Source organism: Tursiops truncatus, chromosome 7 (assembly GCF_011762595.2).
Source record: "Tursiops truncatus isolate mTurTru1 chromosome 7, mTurTru1.mat.Y, whole genome shotgun sequence".
Taxonomy (NCBI): domain Eukaryota; kingdom Metazoa; phylum Chordata; class Mammalia; order Artiodactyla; family Delphinidae; genus Tursiops; species Tursiops truncatus.
This window is the reverse complement of record NC_047040.1, coordinates 22048843-22064556: the sequence shown is the minus strand read 5'-3', so window position 1 is coordinate 22064556 and position 15714 is coordinate 22048843. Positions and strand designations below refer to the sequence as shown.

The window sequence follows — 15714 nt, the reverse complement described above, 5'->3', positions numbered from 1 at the left end:
TACACCTTTCTTTGCCCTCTACCTCTCCACTTAAAATTGTCTTTCCTTCTCCTTTTGGCATCACCGTTTTCTAAAGGTCTCTTCTGTCCCTCTGGTTACTCATAATGGATTCCGGTGGGCCTTCTGTAGTGCCCCAAATTCTGGACTTTTAATGATCTCACTTCCTGCAACCAAGACTGTGCTAGGTCCCATTCTCTCAAGGTGCTCTTAAGATCTGAATCATTTGATGTCCCAAAATGAACTAATAGTTCATGTATTCTCTTTCCCTAGGCAAAAGTATTATTATCAGGGGCTTTCAGGGATTTTGGTTACTTAGGAATAATATAAGTTATCATAGTGAAAACATTTTAGCATGCCTGACTTTCACCTTCTTTAAATATGCCATGTCCAGCAGAAATTGACTCAAATGGAGAAAAACTCTAAAGTAGAAAATTGATATGCCAGCTACTTTACAGATGAGGAAGGAACTTATTAAAGTTTCTAAAGATAAAATTTCCTAATGAAAAAATTTATTCACTTGAGGGTTTATTTTTAATTTTTAGGTAAAATGGAATTGTAAGGAAAATATACCACCTTAGCATTCAGCTTATCAGCAACAGATATACGTTTTCAGTTCCTTTATTCTTTTATTTTTAACTATTGAGTTTTCATCACTTAGGAACTTTACTGTATATAAATTTCTTTCTTTCTCCCTTCCCCTGCTTTTTCTTTCACCATTACTTTGAATAAAATATGACACAGACATTGCCCCAAATCCCTCTATAATCTATTTGCCAAGTGTTTCATCATTTATAAAGCACTTTGAAATACATTAGCACATTTGGTTCTTACCACCCTATGAGACAGATATGGTAGACCAGATGCCCATTTTACAAATGGGAAAACCAGTGCTCAGAGAAATTGTGATATGCTCTTTAAGTCATGTAGCTAGTGAGGAACAGAACCAAGAAGCCAATTCTTGTCTTCTAACCACCTCCACCTACCCAGACTCTTTCCCTGCTGAATTCCACACAGAACCTACTGTGGGAAAATTATGGAAAGTTTCACTTTTGTGTTGTTTCCGATGTGTTGCTTCCGACAATGAAGTAAAAATATTAATGATTTAAAATTTTATATCCACACCCACACCCGTGTAATCACATAATGCCTTGTGATTTTAAATCCTATCCACCAAATTCACAAAGGCAAATCAACCTCTCCCTCATACTATATACATCAGAACACTTGTAAGGTGTAAGTAAGGCGTCAGGCACTGCAAGCAAACCTAGAGTGAGATAAGGTGTATAGATAAACTTTGGTTTCTATGATGCATATTATTTGCAAATACTTATATTATTAATTTTAGGCTGGGAGTTACCTTCTAAAATGAAGTATATCGAGTGTCTTTTTGGATTTCTCCAGTTTTCAAACATTCTTCTGAATATGCAACAACTCACAGAAGCCAGTTCCTTTCTCAATCTCCCTGCACCCTATCTGGTGAGGATGTAATAGCTGGCTATGTAATTTAAAAAGCAAACATGAGTGTAAGAGCACAAAAAAAAAAAAGATGTTGCAATAAGCTGAGTAGACAGATTGTAGCAATAAAGCAATTCAATAACACTCTTGAAGCATCACATACATATTAACCTTTGTTTGGCATTTCTAGTAAATACTGTTTCTTATCAACCAACCTTTCTATTGGTTTTGGTTTTTAAGTACATTTCTCCCCCATTTATTGTACCTTTCATCTGAAACTTTTCCTCATCTCATTTTTTTTTTTTTTTTTTTTTTAATTACTTGGGCCTCTCACTGTTGTGGCCTCCTTGGTTGCGGAGCACAGGCTCCGGACGCGCAGGCTCAGCGGCCATGGCTCACGGGCCCAGCCGCTCCGAGGCATGCGGGATCCTCCCAGACCAGGGCACGAGCCAGTGTCCCCTGCATCGGCAGGCGGACTCTCAACCACTGCGCCACCAGGGAAGCCCCTTCATCTCATTTTTAACAGAATTCATTAGGAAAATTTCTGAAAGCATTTTGGCCCCAAATCTAGAATTCAACACAAGTTCCAATTCAACCGGTAACAAGATGTATCCTTTCTTGCCCGGGCCATGTCCTGGTTTATTCTTTTAATTTCCTGAAATCAAAAGGCAGCTTTGGGGGCATGTTTAGACTCACCCCATTTAGCTGTAGGACAGATGCAGGGATGATTTCGAAATATCTCATTCCTGCTTTAGAAAATGATTTAAAACTCTTCTCCTTCTCTTTTTACCTGTCATGAACACTACATTTTAAAATTGTCTGGAGCCTTTCCCCCAGGACCCCTTCCCTTGTTTTACTCACCGGCTGCCTTTTGACGCCTAGCCAATTTTTCCAGACCAAGACGTGAAGCTGATGAGATGGAGAAGCCATCCTTCAAACGCCACGAACAAGAGAATTCCTCTCTTTTCCTCCAAACCTCAAAAGAAGAATTGGTTCCCCGTCCAACTTGCTGTGTGTCAATGCGTCAGAAGCCTTTTCATGGCATAGCCTTCCTGCGGGCTGGGGTAAGAAACCCACAGATCTTCTCTCCCTCTTGGATTTTTCCCTTGGGTTAATCCTGACCAAGGAACACTTCTCAACCAACTCTTTCTCTCAAACAAGGACCCAGACCAGGATCTTTTGGTGGCTTTTGCTTATTTTAAAATAACATCCAGTTGCTGCTTGTTGCATAAAGTTTAGACTCAAGAGAGAATGAATATCCTTCAGATACTGCCTCACGGAAAGAAAAAAAAAAAGCTGAGCCCACACTTCCTACTCTCCATAAAATTAACTGCCTATCCACACCTTCGAGCAGGTGTCACGTGGCCTGGACACGTCATGAAGAGTTAGGTGGGACCCTTGCCAGGCCAGTAGGACTTGTCCTATATTCTCTCGATTTCTTCAGTACATAGTGCCTGCTCTAGCAGAGGCAGGGCACAGAGAGTGTGTTACAGACTCTGGGCCTAATGACTCTCATAACAAAGTGTCATTAAGATGTTTTAAGTCAATGAGGCCAGAGCTCAGCTGAAACACTTTGAACCTCAGCCCACCACTAGGTACACTAGAGAAGGTCTCAATATTTAGCTTAAAGTGAAGCTGAATGCTTTGATTTAGCAGGAAGTGACTATGCTGGCTTCTATCACAATTTAGATTACAAAAAATGCAGAAAATAAAAGGTAGGCTGTGACAGAAATGATATACAATGGATACCCTCATTTGGGGTCCAGGGATTCATGTGTCTATTACAGCCATGTTGTTTCAGGCTTTTATGGTTAAAGGAGACATAGGTTGACCCAGGATATTTCTGAGTATATAACAGAGTTCTACTGCACTTGAAATCTCTAAATCAGCAGAAGAAATCTATTGTAGATTAAGGAAAAAGAAAAAGGCTTATGCTTGAATTATTCAAGGTACTTTATAATTAAGTAATTTTAATTGTGATTTAAGGGTATACATGATCCAGGAAGTCTGGAATAAAGGCTTTTAGGAATAACCTTGCTTAAACACCTTAATGACAACCCATTCCCTCTGATTTTCAATGCCTACACAGTCTAGCTCCAGCCAATTTTCCAGTCTCATCTTCCAACAGTCTATCATAAATGTGCGGCCACCTGCCGAACTGGTATGTATTACAATATGCAATGTAACCTCTGCTTCCTGGTCCCTGGCTTGCTTATGCTAACTCCTCTACCTTGAATACATGCCTCCCTCTCAAAGCACCTACCTCTCAAAACTGTCCCCAAATTGACATCTTCCATGAAGCCTTTTTAGATATACCCCTGTGTGTGTGTGTGTGTGTGTATGTATATATATATATATATATATATATATATATATATATATATATATATATATCTCCCATCTCCTGTCTTTGAATCCAGTATAGTTTTTTGTTTGTATGTCTGTCAAGGAACTTGCATTTTTGCCTTATTGTGCCCCACTCCTGACTGTAGATTGGGATGTTATTGACAGATACCTTAGGATTTCCCCTTGAGGGAAGAAAGAAAAATTTGGCAACCAGAAATATGCTGCACCCAGGACATAGAGTTGATGAAAAATAAAGTTTTTAAGCAAAAACTAAACTGAGCAGCAAATAAAGAGAGTCAGAGTTAGAACAATACAATCCATGAAGGAACACATTTACCAGTAAGCTGTTTACAGATGTTATTCTTATAGTTGTACTGAGAAGTTAAATCACTCCATTTGGCAGGACTACAGTGATCTGCCACGGGACGCGGCTGTTCCACTGCTTCTGCCTGAGGCCAGCACGCCCAGGTTGTCTTTAGGAATGATTTTCAATTCTCAGTCCACAATATCTGCCTCTGACCCCTTTCTCTGCTGTCGGTGACTCTACATCTTTGAGACTGACAGGTGCATCCCTTTATCAAGTAAGGAGTCATCACATCTACCAGAACATAGGCAGTGCTTACTTTTGTACATTCACTTCACCAGCAGTAAAAATAAAAATATAGCTTTATCATGGAATAGCCTGCGCAAAATTAGTTATTCCAAGGATTCTAGACTTCTGCTTTCCAGAGCACTAGTAATCGCAAGTTTTGGAGAACAGTTCAAACAGCACAAATTTGACTTAAGCCATACTAAGAATTAGATTTGAGCATGCATAGTTATCCTCCTGAGGCTGGTCTCACCTACTAAACCTAGTTAGGATAAGAGCTCTGATAAAGCTACACAACCGTGTTACTGGTGGGCTCCATAAACGTTGGATGTGGCAATTCTTGTCAGTCAACCAGTCAAGTAACACACCCCGGGAGCAGGACAAGAGGGAACTGGTCCAACCACAGGTAAGATATTGATGTGGCTGAAACACATTAATTTGTTTTAATAGTATTTATTAAAGATCTACATTAATAATAACAATAGTAATAATAATAAATACTAGATCACAAAGCCCATGTCTATTTAACTCATCACTGAATAATCCGAATCTAGCACAGGTCTCATCCTGTAGTAGGCGGTCAATTAATGCTTATTGAATAATTGAGTAGGAAACATTGGTTAAGAATTTATTGAATCATTATAAAAGGCCTATCATATAGAAATTGGCATTATCCCCATTTTCAGAGGAAGAAAGTGACATTCATAGAGATGCTGTAACTTTCCTAAGTTCACCCAGTTAGAAGTGGGGACAGTGGAAACAGCAGAGAGGGAACTCAAACTCTAAGTACACACTTTACACCTCTGTGTCATGATACCTTCAAGCCTATGTGCTGCACTGCATGGGAAGAGCTGAGAAGAAGAGGAAAGAACTTCATGGTTTTTCCTGGTTCTCTAGGGGCCTATAAATCACTTATATTAAAAAAATGTTTTAATGTCAAAAACAAGTGCACAAAGAATAATTGCACCAGGAATTCAGGAAAAGGAATGCTGCTCGTTTTAGATTTATTGGTAGAGCAGCAAAGAACTTCCCAGCCTGGCCCTTGCCAGCCTCATCAGGTGTGTCTCTCCAGTCTCAGCCATCCCTCCTGCCATCTGCTGTAGTGCCTTGGATGAGGACCATCTACTTTCAGGCTTTGGTCATGCGGCTCCCTCTGCCCAAAATAAAATCATGCTCATTCCTAAAGGACTGACAAAAGTGCTACTTCCTCTCGGAAGTGTTTCCTAGCCCTTCCACCCACCACAGCCCCACTCCCAGCTGAATTTAATCACCCCTTCACCTGTTTTACCATAGACCTCCGTTCATAAAGATAGTCAACTCCTTATTGGCCTTCGCCACAGACAGTTGGTCTCTTCATCTATACTCCGAGCCCCTTGAAGACAGGGACTATGCCTTATCAAACACGAAGGGCTGGAGATTAATTCTTTATCCCTGGAGAATGGTGAGAACTCTGGCCTGATTAGATCTAAGAGCTGGTTTGAAGTGGTAGATGATAAAGTCTGGAGAGTGAGGGACCTTAATGCTAAAGATCAGAGGATGCCATGTTGAGGATTTAGAATGGGAAGTTCCTGGCAACTCTTCGAAAGAGACAGAGCATGATAAAATTGATGCTGTGGGAAGATGAAAATGTTAGTAGGATAAGAGATTCAGGTTAAGACCTGAAACCTCTATTTTGAATGAGCTAATGATGAAGTGAAATAATTTAAGAATTTTGATGGGAACCATATGCGTAATTTTAGTCCTTGACTTCCAAATCTGTTTTTGCTCATAGCAACAGTGACAACTTACTTTTTTTCACACCATTTAACTGACTTTTACGGTAAGATGCTATGGGATGCTCATCACACACAGGATCCAATCTTTATAATAAACCTGTGATGTCAGTTTATAACATCTGCTCTATAGATAAGGAAGCATAGGTCAAGTAGCTTTTCTGTGTTACATAGCTAATGAGCGTAAGGACAGTGATTTGAACCCACGTCTCTGTGTCTTCAAAGCCTGTTCTCCAATAGGCCTTCATAAAGCAAGCATGGATCAGAGCACATGGCAAGCGTGTGCATTTAACCCAGGTGGAAATGTGAAATAAGTTGGAAAATTGAAGCCAACTCATGGCAAAAATAACAGCATCCTCCTTTTATGAGAAGGGTGGGGTTCCACCAGAAGCTTAAGGTAATGGGGCACCAACTGCTAATACCTCATTACCTTAGATACACTGTGATATAAGGTGGTGATAGCCAATGCTATAAAACAGGTAGATGTGAGGAAGTTCTCAGATTCAGGATTTTCAGGTTCTTTATCAGTAATGAGACACTCCAATGATGATGTGGTTAGAACTGTTTCAGGAAGCAACTGGTAAAAATCTGATCCACAAAACCAGAAAGATAAACATATTTTAAATGGACTTAAATAAGACTCACTCCAAGCTAAGTTATAAGGCAGCTTCTCCTTCAAGATGATACAATGGTACAAAATGACCCATCACAAATAACATGGTCTTGTAAGGAGAGCCATTTTGATAAACTAAGGATTATCTTACTTACCACTGAGCCTGGGAATTTCCACCTGTGTCTCTGGGAGTTTCAGGATGATTTACAATCTTGCAAAGAATTACTCACCCACTCACCCAGGATGAGTAATAATTTCCTTGTTTAAACTGGTGAAGTATGTTGAATTAATTTTACTATGTATGTTGCTATAATCTTGTGGGGATAAGAAGTAAGAACTAATTGGTCCCTTTTTAGCCAACCTATTAAAACTTAAGGAAAGATTTGATGTAGGAGATCAGTCCTCCCTTTTTGCAGTATAAGTTTTCGTCAATTCACTTTAGAGGAAAAGATGAAAATGAAAAATACTATTATTGTTTTCTCCTTCTCAACTTATGTCTTTCCCCACAAAAAAAACCTAACACAGCTTAAAAGACAAATCTGTGTTTTTATCTAGTATTACTTCTTTTTTTCAAAAAAATACAACAAACCAACTTCTGCATGTGTTTTAGTCTTTGGTAACTGGCCTGTTCATGGAAAAATTGTAAAAAGAATATCACAAATATTAAAGGTTCCTGTATGTATGTGGCAGCATGTGTTCTCTTGAATACAACAGAAACTTAGAAAAATTTATTTTTTCTTGAACAAGCTAGAAAGTTATAATATCTTGCATTTTAAAATTCCAAACCTACAGTATAGAAAAAAACAAGTCACCCAGTTATCTGTCCCCTCAATCCTGAGCAACACTCAATTTTTCCATATATTTTCTATGTGCATTACTACTAGATTACTTTGAAAAATCAGGACTGGGATAGAAGGGGCTTGGTCAATGATTTCAATTTAAATCAATAATAAAATATTTTTGTTTAAAAGTCTCTGATTCAAGCACTATTTGGCTAGTCCGCAGAGAACTGAGGTCTTTGTTTTCATGCCCCTTCATGTGTCTCCTTTAATAGCACTTCCCTTTCATCAGCTGCCCCGCAAGCAATATTTTGAAACAAAGGAGAAGAAAAGAAACCAGGAGAAATGGAAGGGACTAATTAGTTGTCATGTGTGCTGGTATCTAATAGTTTGACTTCTGAACAAGAGAATATATTTTTTAAATAGGGTAGAATCAATTCACAGGTCCATACTCAAAAAAATCCATTTCTGTATGTGTGTATATAGATATAAAAACATGCCCGTATAGATTTTACAGACATAGAGACAGAAACACAAAACATATGCGTAAGTATGTAAAGAAATATTCACAAAATTTTAGCCATTATATAAGCATACATGAATTGTAAATGTGAAGAAAATGGTGTATAATAAAAATGAAACATCTGGCCCTTCAGATATGCATTTTAATGAGTGCCTTAATGATAGCATGTGACAAATGGAGCATATGGCATGATATCAGTAAACTTTTGCTACAAAGAACTGGACAGATCTTTTGAACCAAATTTTGTAGCACCTAGATTTATCCGCAGTATTTTTCTAAACATACAAATTCAAAACTATTTTAAATTAAATAACTTCATATTCATTAACTTTTTATTAAGTTTATACATTAACTTTCTTCTTAGGAGGAAGCATTTACATGTAACACAAAATGAATATATCTCAATCTAAAATGACAATTTCAATGACTGCAATGAAGCTTATCTTGCCCATTCTGCTATTACTCAGGCTTTCTCTCTGGACCATGGAACTGTCCTGAAAGCCGGTTATGATCTGTAGAGAGGCCATAATAAAGACAAAACTTGTTCAAAACTCTTCAAAAGGGCTTGCACAAACTTTCCTACCACTACGGGAAACGTAATCCCATTGTCACCTAGAGCTTGACCCTCAAATCTTCAGTCTTCCTTCAATAATGAAAGTTCATTGTTTAGAGCAAACAGCAAGCATTTTGTGTAGCACCAGGAGCCCCTGAAATGAACTCCTGTTGACACTGTGGTTCTGCAGCCTCAGGAGGTCATCGGCAAGATGCCACTTTGATATAGCAACTTCATTCCCTAGGGGCCACGTGAGAAATGTCAAATCACATTGCAAGAGAAGGCACTGGCTTGCTGTAAAGGGAGAGAACACTACAAGAGCTTATTTTAAAAGAAATTTGTCTTGACTGACAAGGAAGTAGGGCGTTTGAGGGGAAAGAGCAGAGGGAACCTAGTGAGGAGACATATATTGGGGCCACTTTTCCTCTTCCCAGCTAGGTTGATTCTGGAGGCTCCAATGCTCTATCTAGAAAGTAGGGTAATAGTTATGTTTAGTCCACAGATTTGTTGGGGAATTAATTAAAGGATCAAACAAATGTAAACAACTAGATAGTACCTAAGTCCTCGCTGCCCCCCAGTTCCTACATCTGCGTATGTGGCTTGAAATAACACTCTATATAACCCAGATAGAAATTCAACCCATTGGTGATGTGTATAGGAAAATCAAACAAACCAACATACAAAAAACCTTCACACAAATTGTTTGCTGAGTTTAGTCCCCTTATTGGAGATGAGTGGCTCACAAAATGTAGAGTGTGTGACCTCTCACCTTCACCAATGCACCCCCTCTCCTCTCTCCCTCCCATCTCCTTGTTTTCTTCACTCCTTTCTTCCTCCTCCCGTTCTGGGACTATTAAATTCCTCTCCTTTTCTCTTGTTGAGTAGTTTTGCTTCCTTCTCTGAAGCTTGGATGCCTCCTTCTCTCCAGACTCTAGAGGGATGCATTTACATCCCAGCTTACCAGTCACTAGAATAAGGGCTCTTTTCTCACCATAAGAAACTCTGATAGCAGCTTCTGAAGAAGAAAAATTTCACAAACCCCTTGCAGTTAATTCCTATTATTACTGGCTAAAATAATGCTTGATCACTTGGAACCCCCAGAACAATGACAATCAAGGAATACAATGAGATTAATTCCATAGCAATTACTTCAAACTCAAAGCAATATTCAATTACATATCAGGACATATGAAATACTGTCATTTTCTATTTTTCCTATACCCAAGGCAGTTTGAGTAGAAGTGTAGACCCCTCTGGGATCTGTGACGTATTCTCAGAGGCCCATGAATTCTTTTGAAGATTAATATTTTGGGTCTTTTATGTTTATGATACTCTGAAAAATTCAAGTCTATTCTACTTCATCTGGATGACCAAATTATGAACAATTAAGTGGCAAGTGATCATTTATAAGAGAAATGTTCAACCTTTCAGTGAATTGATAAACTTATCTAGATCCTCTATTCTAATGTGAAAACGACAAATTGTAACTCAAACTCAAAAGAATCTTTAAATTCCCGTACAAATTATAAAAGTAATACTTCCCTGTGGCAATGATATTTCATAACTGAATTTTTTCTTATTTTTAATATATATTAAGGCTTTGATTTGCCATCATTAAAATGATGTAGTGAAGCAAAGAAAAGACTAATTGCAGTGAGTCAGTGAGAAAAGGTGGAAGTAGATTTAATGCTGAAATTATACTTTCATGATAATATTGAACAAATACATTCAAATGTTTTTTTAAAAGTGTAGTTTCAGCACAGAGGAAAAACTTAGCAGGAAATGACTTGTTCATGACATTCTATAAACCAAGATTTCTTGGTTATACTTTAAATTCAGAGAAGATTGTTCTTTGGAAGGTTTTGATTAAATACGAAGTCTGAGCTAGCAAACAAAGTTTTAAAATAATTGATCCCGCCATGTATGATTTGTATGTACATGCATTTCCTACATTTAGAATATACTGACTATATTGCCTATTTGTTGGTTAGAATCGATCCACTTAAATATCAAAAAATAGCAGGTAAACATGGACATAACCCCTATTATTAGAGGTATGAAGGACAGAAAATTAGATCATAAGCAACACTGAGAAACTCCAGGGACAAACATTTTGGGACCTGAGATGATCTATAGATGTGTCACTTGGCTAGGCTTAGTTTCCAGTTATTCATTCAAAGGCTAATCTAGGTGTTGCTGTGAAGGTATTTTGTAGATATGATTAAAGCCCATAAACAGTTAACTTTAAGTAAAAGTAGGACAGATAATCTGGGTGGGTCTGCTTCAATGGCTGAGAGGCTTTAAGAGCGAAACTGAGGCTTCCCTGATAAAGAAGAGACTTAGCCTGTGGATGGAAGCTCCAGCCAGAGTTTCAGCCCGTCCTTCCTGGCATCCTGCACTACAGACTTCAGACTTGCCTGGCCAACCCCCCTCAACTGCATAGCCAATTTTATGCAATAAATCTCTTAATAAAGATCTCCTGCTGGTTCTGCTTTTCTGGTGGAACCCTGAGGGATACAGGGCCTCAGCAATCTGATGCCATGCAGATGTTCCGCAATCATAAGGAATCAATATGAAATAAGAATTTAAATCCAAAAGAACTTGGTAGTTATTGAAAAACTAACCTCTCAAATGTTCTCTTTTTTAAACTCTTGATTTTTAAAAAGTTTCTGAAACAGTTATGCCTATATCCAAATACTTGAAGGGAGAAAAAGAAAGAACTTGCTTTCAATAATTTTTTTTAAATGGTATCTATTACATATTAAATTCCAAAGCCAGCAGGTAGAAGTCTGGGAAATAGGGCAAGTTTGTCCTCAATCTCCCCTTAGTTGTTTCACATTCAAGGGGAATCTTTTCAATCCACTTTGGTTTTACATTTCAGTCTGTCCTCATAAAACTTCCCAATCCTGGCTTTCTCTGCTCCCATCACCACGCACCCCATTTCCTCCAAATCAAAATTCCTTTTCCTGGTTTTGGATTTCTCAAGATTTTCTGATAAGCTAAATAAAAGCGTGACACAAAAACAACAAAAAAATGCTATCTACTTCTTCTTCTTTTTTTTTTATCTACTTCTTATGAAGAAATATTATTGATCATAAAACTGGGAAAGTTTCAAACAATTGCTGTAAACTACATTGGATGAACAACAAAGAGACTGCAGTGCAGGGATACTTCAACACTAGACAGATAGTTTTAGCAAATGGCCATTAGTGGTAGGCACCAGCATGATGTCCCAAACCCTTGGAGAGAACTGTCTCAGGGGTTACAAGTTCAGGGAACAGACAAGATCTATCACTCTAGTAGAAACCAATAAGGATCCAGAACAAATGTGGATCTGTGAGCCTCCCATTTCCCAAACCTCACCATCACCTTAGCTCCTGATACTTTAAGACCATAAAACCAGCCCTCAGTAAACCCCCTCATCATCTTGAAGAGGATCGCAAGGAATAAGAAGAAATATAAAAGACTGAAAATTTATCTCAAACACATCAAGCCATCATAAAGAGGTTATGTAAACTGGAAAGGACTGTTAAACTGTATATTAGCAAGTTTGTAGATTTTTTTCCCTCCATGTTATCCAGTGGACTAAAATATTATAAAGATGATCTAATCTATTAGAGAAAATAAAGAAGCTGCAATTTAGTTACACATTTAATAGCAGCATGAGTAAATTTTCAACCTCTTTTATTGAAATAACTGGGATTGCGGTACTAACCAGTGTCAAATGATTTTCCAAAGCCTGCTCCCTGAATGGCGTTCAGGAATATACTTAAAGGGTTATTTGTTTGTTTCAAAGCTGTGAGAAGAGGGATTATTTTATTTAATGATGAGTTAGAATAGAAAGGCAATGGAATGAAATGTGTAACATCTATTTCTTTTCAGATAATTTGGACTAAATTTGAATCACTGAGGTTATAGGGTTGAGAACCAAAAACTGATGCAAATGTTCACAAAAGATTTTGTGAAAATCTGAGTACAAGCAGAATTTCTTTGCTGCCCAGGTGATAAAATGTAGCATAAAATTAAAAGAATGAGACTGGTTTTCCTGTCAAACAAATGTTGAGCCATTTACAATCAGGAATTCAGACCCTGAATCCCTTTCAGACATCAAACCTTCTGGCACAGAGCAAGCTTGGAGGGAGAAAAAGGCAAAGGGACCCCAACCAATTCAGACTGACCCCCTAAGACAGCTAGAGTCTTTTAAGAGTTAGCACTAGTTCTTTAATAAGGAGGAAATGGAGCTTCATGTCAAATTCACTAAGGCCTTTTGTGGTGGAACTGTCCTGAAGTGTGGCTTTAGTCTCATTATTTGACCAAAATAATTGAGACAGTCTCCCCAGTCTCAGCCACTGTAAGACGAAGCACTGAAGGCCATTTCAGACATCCCTGAACCTGTGTGATTAATGGTTGTATCATCACATATGTTACCACTGTACCTAACCAGAATTTCATGGTCAGTAATAAGTAAATGTCATTTGGTTGTATTATTATCTTAATTGTTCTTTTTAAATATTGGTAAAACTTCTATATATAATTTCAAATAAAAATTTGTTTATGTGCTGGTTATATGGAAATTCTGTGCCAATTAACACATATATTTATTAAAGTAAGAGTAAAATGTTGCTACAATGGTGTGCTTTGAAAGCTATTAATTCAATGTACAAAACAATTATTAAGAACCTTGAAGTCTTTAAGTAACTAGGAAAATAGATTGACAGTTAATATGAATGTTAAGAGAGAATGCACAAGCTTGTACTTTTACATAGACTGTTGTAATAACAAGCCTCCAAGATGACATCCAGTGGGCCTCATAACCTGGTATTCATGCCCTTGCGTAGTACCTTCCCATATTGAACAGAACTGACCTTTGCAGGAGATCAATCAAGATGGCAGAGTGGGGGGCTTCCCTGGTGGTGCAGTGGTTGGGAGTCCGCCTGCCGATGCAGGGGACGCAGGTTCGTGCCCTAGACCAGGAGGATCCCACATGCCACGGAGCGGCTGGGCCCGTGGGCCGTGGCCTCTGGGCCTGCGCGTCCGGAGCCTGTGCTCCGCAGCGGGAGGGGCCGCAGCAGTGGGAAGCCCGCGCACCGCAAAAAAAAAAAAAAAAGATGGCGGAGTGGGAAGATGTGGAACTCACTTTCTACCACAAACACATCAAAAATACATCTACATATGGAACAGTTCTCACTGAAGACTAATTGGAAACTGGCAGAGAGACTGTTGTACAAACAAGGCTATACGAAAGATCCACATGGAATTGGGTAGGAAGGGAAGAGAAGCAATCAGGGTGGAACCTGTGCCCCTGAGAGGGGACTCAGAGGCAAAGGGAGAACACATGAGCAGAGATCCACTCTGAGGAGAGTGGTCTGAACCACACATTAGGCGCTCCAGTCCTGGGGTCCTACACAGGGAAGAGAGCACCCTTAATTGGTTGGAGGGCTGCAGGGGCTAAGAGGAGGGCTGGGTGAAGCCTGGGCTCCACTTGTGAGGGATGCATGAGCGCTGGCTTGCTCCTGATGCAGGGTGGAGAGGGCAGACTGAAGACTGCTCCAGTGGCTGCCTGGTTTCCTGAAACCACCCTAGCATGCACCCCAGCCAGAGACGAACAAACGTTCCAGCCCCGCCTACTTCACCCTGCAGCTCCACACTAGAGCGAGGCTGCTATGCCGGACTGGGGAGAGAGCTCAGACATGGGACACAGAGGTGACTTGGACCTCAGGCTGTGTCTGCAAGTGGCAGGGGCAGCCAAAGCTGGCGTTTACACAGGCAGTGCATTAGGGATGGTCCTGATCTCTGACGGCAGCCAGACTGCCACAGCCGATGCCCAATAAACGCCAAGAGCCTACATGGGCCCCACCTGCCCTGCAGCATGGCTCACAACAGCCTGGTGGAGGCAGAGGCTGGTGGGAGTGATCAGCTATAATGAACAAGGAAGAGTCAGATACAGCAGGGGCTGCCATTGCTGGTACAGGCAGCACACTGGAAGCTACCTCGACCTGTATGGCTGGCCTGCCATAGCCCATGACTGGTCACAAGCCTAGAGTCTGCATGAGCCCCCTTTGCTCCAGCACTCCCCTCTGGGGTAAGGGTGTCAGTGCTGGGAAAGGGGAGAGCACATATTTAAGGCAACAGAGCCAGCTTGAACCCAACCCTCAGAGCTTCTGCTCCATCAACCTGGGATCTGACCCTGCCCCTGATAAGGCAGTGACAGCCACTAAGCAGAGGGAAAGCTCCACCTCACATGGCTCCAGCTCTAGACCCTTCATCTCCAGCCTCACTCCCTACCAAGGTGATAGCTGCCAGCACACCATGAGGAAAGATGTGACTTCTCTTCATGTCAAATCCAAATCTCCCACCAAAGGTACACAGACTATATAGGGATGCTCCCATGTAAGGACACACTTTCAAGAGTGCAATAGGTAACTTTCAACCTAAATTCATAAAGGCAGAGAAAGTTAAGCAAAATGTAAAGACAGAGGAACAGTTCTCAATTGAAGGAGCACGAGGAAACCCCTGAAAAATAAATAATGAAACAGAAATAAACAATTTACCAGATAAAGAATTCAAAGCATTAGTAATAAGAATGTTAAATGAATTAGGGGCTTCCCTGGTGGCGCAGTGGTTGAGAGTCCACCTGCCGATGCAGGGGACACGGGTTCGTGCCCCGGTCCGGGAAGATCCCACATGCCGCGGAGCGGCTAGGCCCGTGATGCATGGCGGTTGAGCCTGTGTGTCCGGAGCCTGTGCTCTGCAACGGGAGAGGCCGCAGCAGTGAGAGGCCCAAGTACCGCAAAAAAAAAAAAAAAAGAATTAGGAAAAAGCATAGATGAACACAGTGAGAATTTTAACAAGGAACTAGAAAATATAAAAAAGGCCCAATCAGAAATGAAAAATTCAATAGCTGAAATTAAAAAATGCACTGGAAGGGATGAGTAGAAGACTACTGAAGAATGCATAAGTGATCTGGAAGATAGAATAATGCGTAAATGATCGCATGAGTGATCTGGAAGATAGAATAATGAAAATCACCCAATCAGAACAGCAAAAAGAAAAACAAATGAAAAAAGTAAAAAAAAAAAAACAG

The 15714-nt window shown here is 39.8% G+C and overlaps 1 protein-coding gene and 1 long non-coding RNA gene across 4 annotated transcripts in view; one reads left to right on the top strand and one right to left on the bottom strand.

The window, feature by feature from the left end:
* ABCA12 (ATP binding cassette subfamily A member 12) overlaps nucleotides 1–2627 on the bottom strand; it is a 197727-nt gene extending 195100 nt beyond the window's left edge. The window contains exon 1 of one of the 3 annotated variants that reach the window (XM_019938973.3): nucleotides 2317–2627. In XM_019938973.3, the coding sequence (XP_019794532.2) occupies nucleotides 2317–2385 (69 nt within the window). In that variant the 5' untranslated portion in view covers nucleotides 2386–2627. Of the gene's footprint in view, nucleotides 1–1357; nucleotides 1428–2316 lie in introns of those variants that run through there. The other 2 variants (XM_019938975.3, XM_019938974.3) reach the window with 2 other exon arrangements.
* A 148-nt stretch (nucleotides 2628–2775) lies between these two features.
* LOC109550542 (uncharacterized) lies at nucleotides 2776–13192 on the top strand. The gene is made up of 2 exons (XR_004527373.2): nucleotides 2776–3616; nucleotides 7830–13192. It is a non-coding gene; the product is annotated as an uncharacterized lncRNA (long non-coding RNA).
* Nucleotides 13193–15714: the final 2522 nt, after the last annotated feature.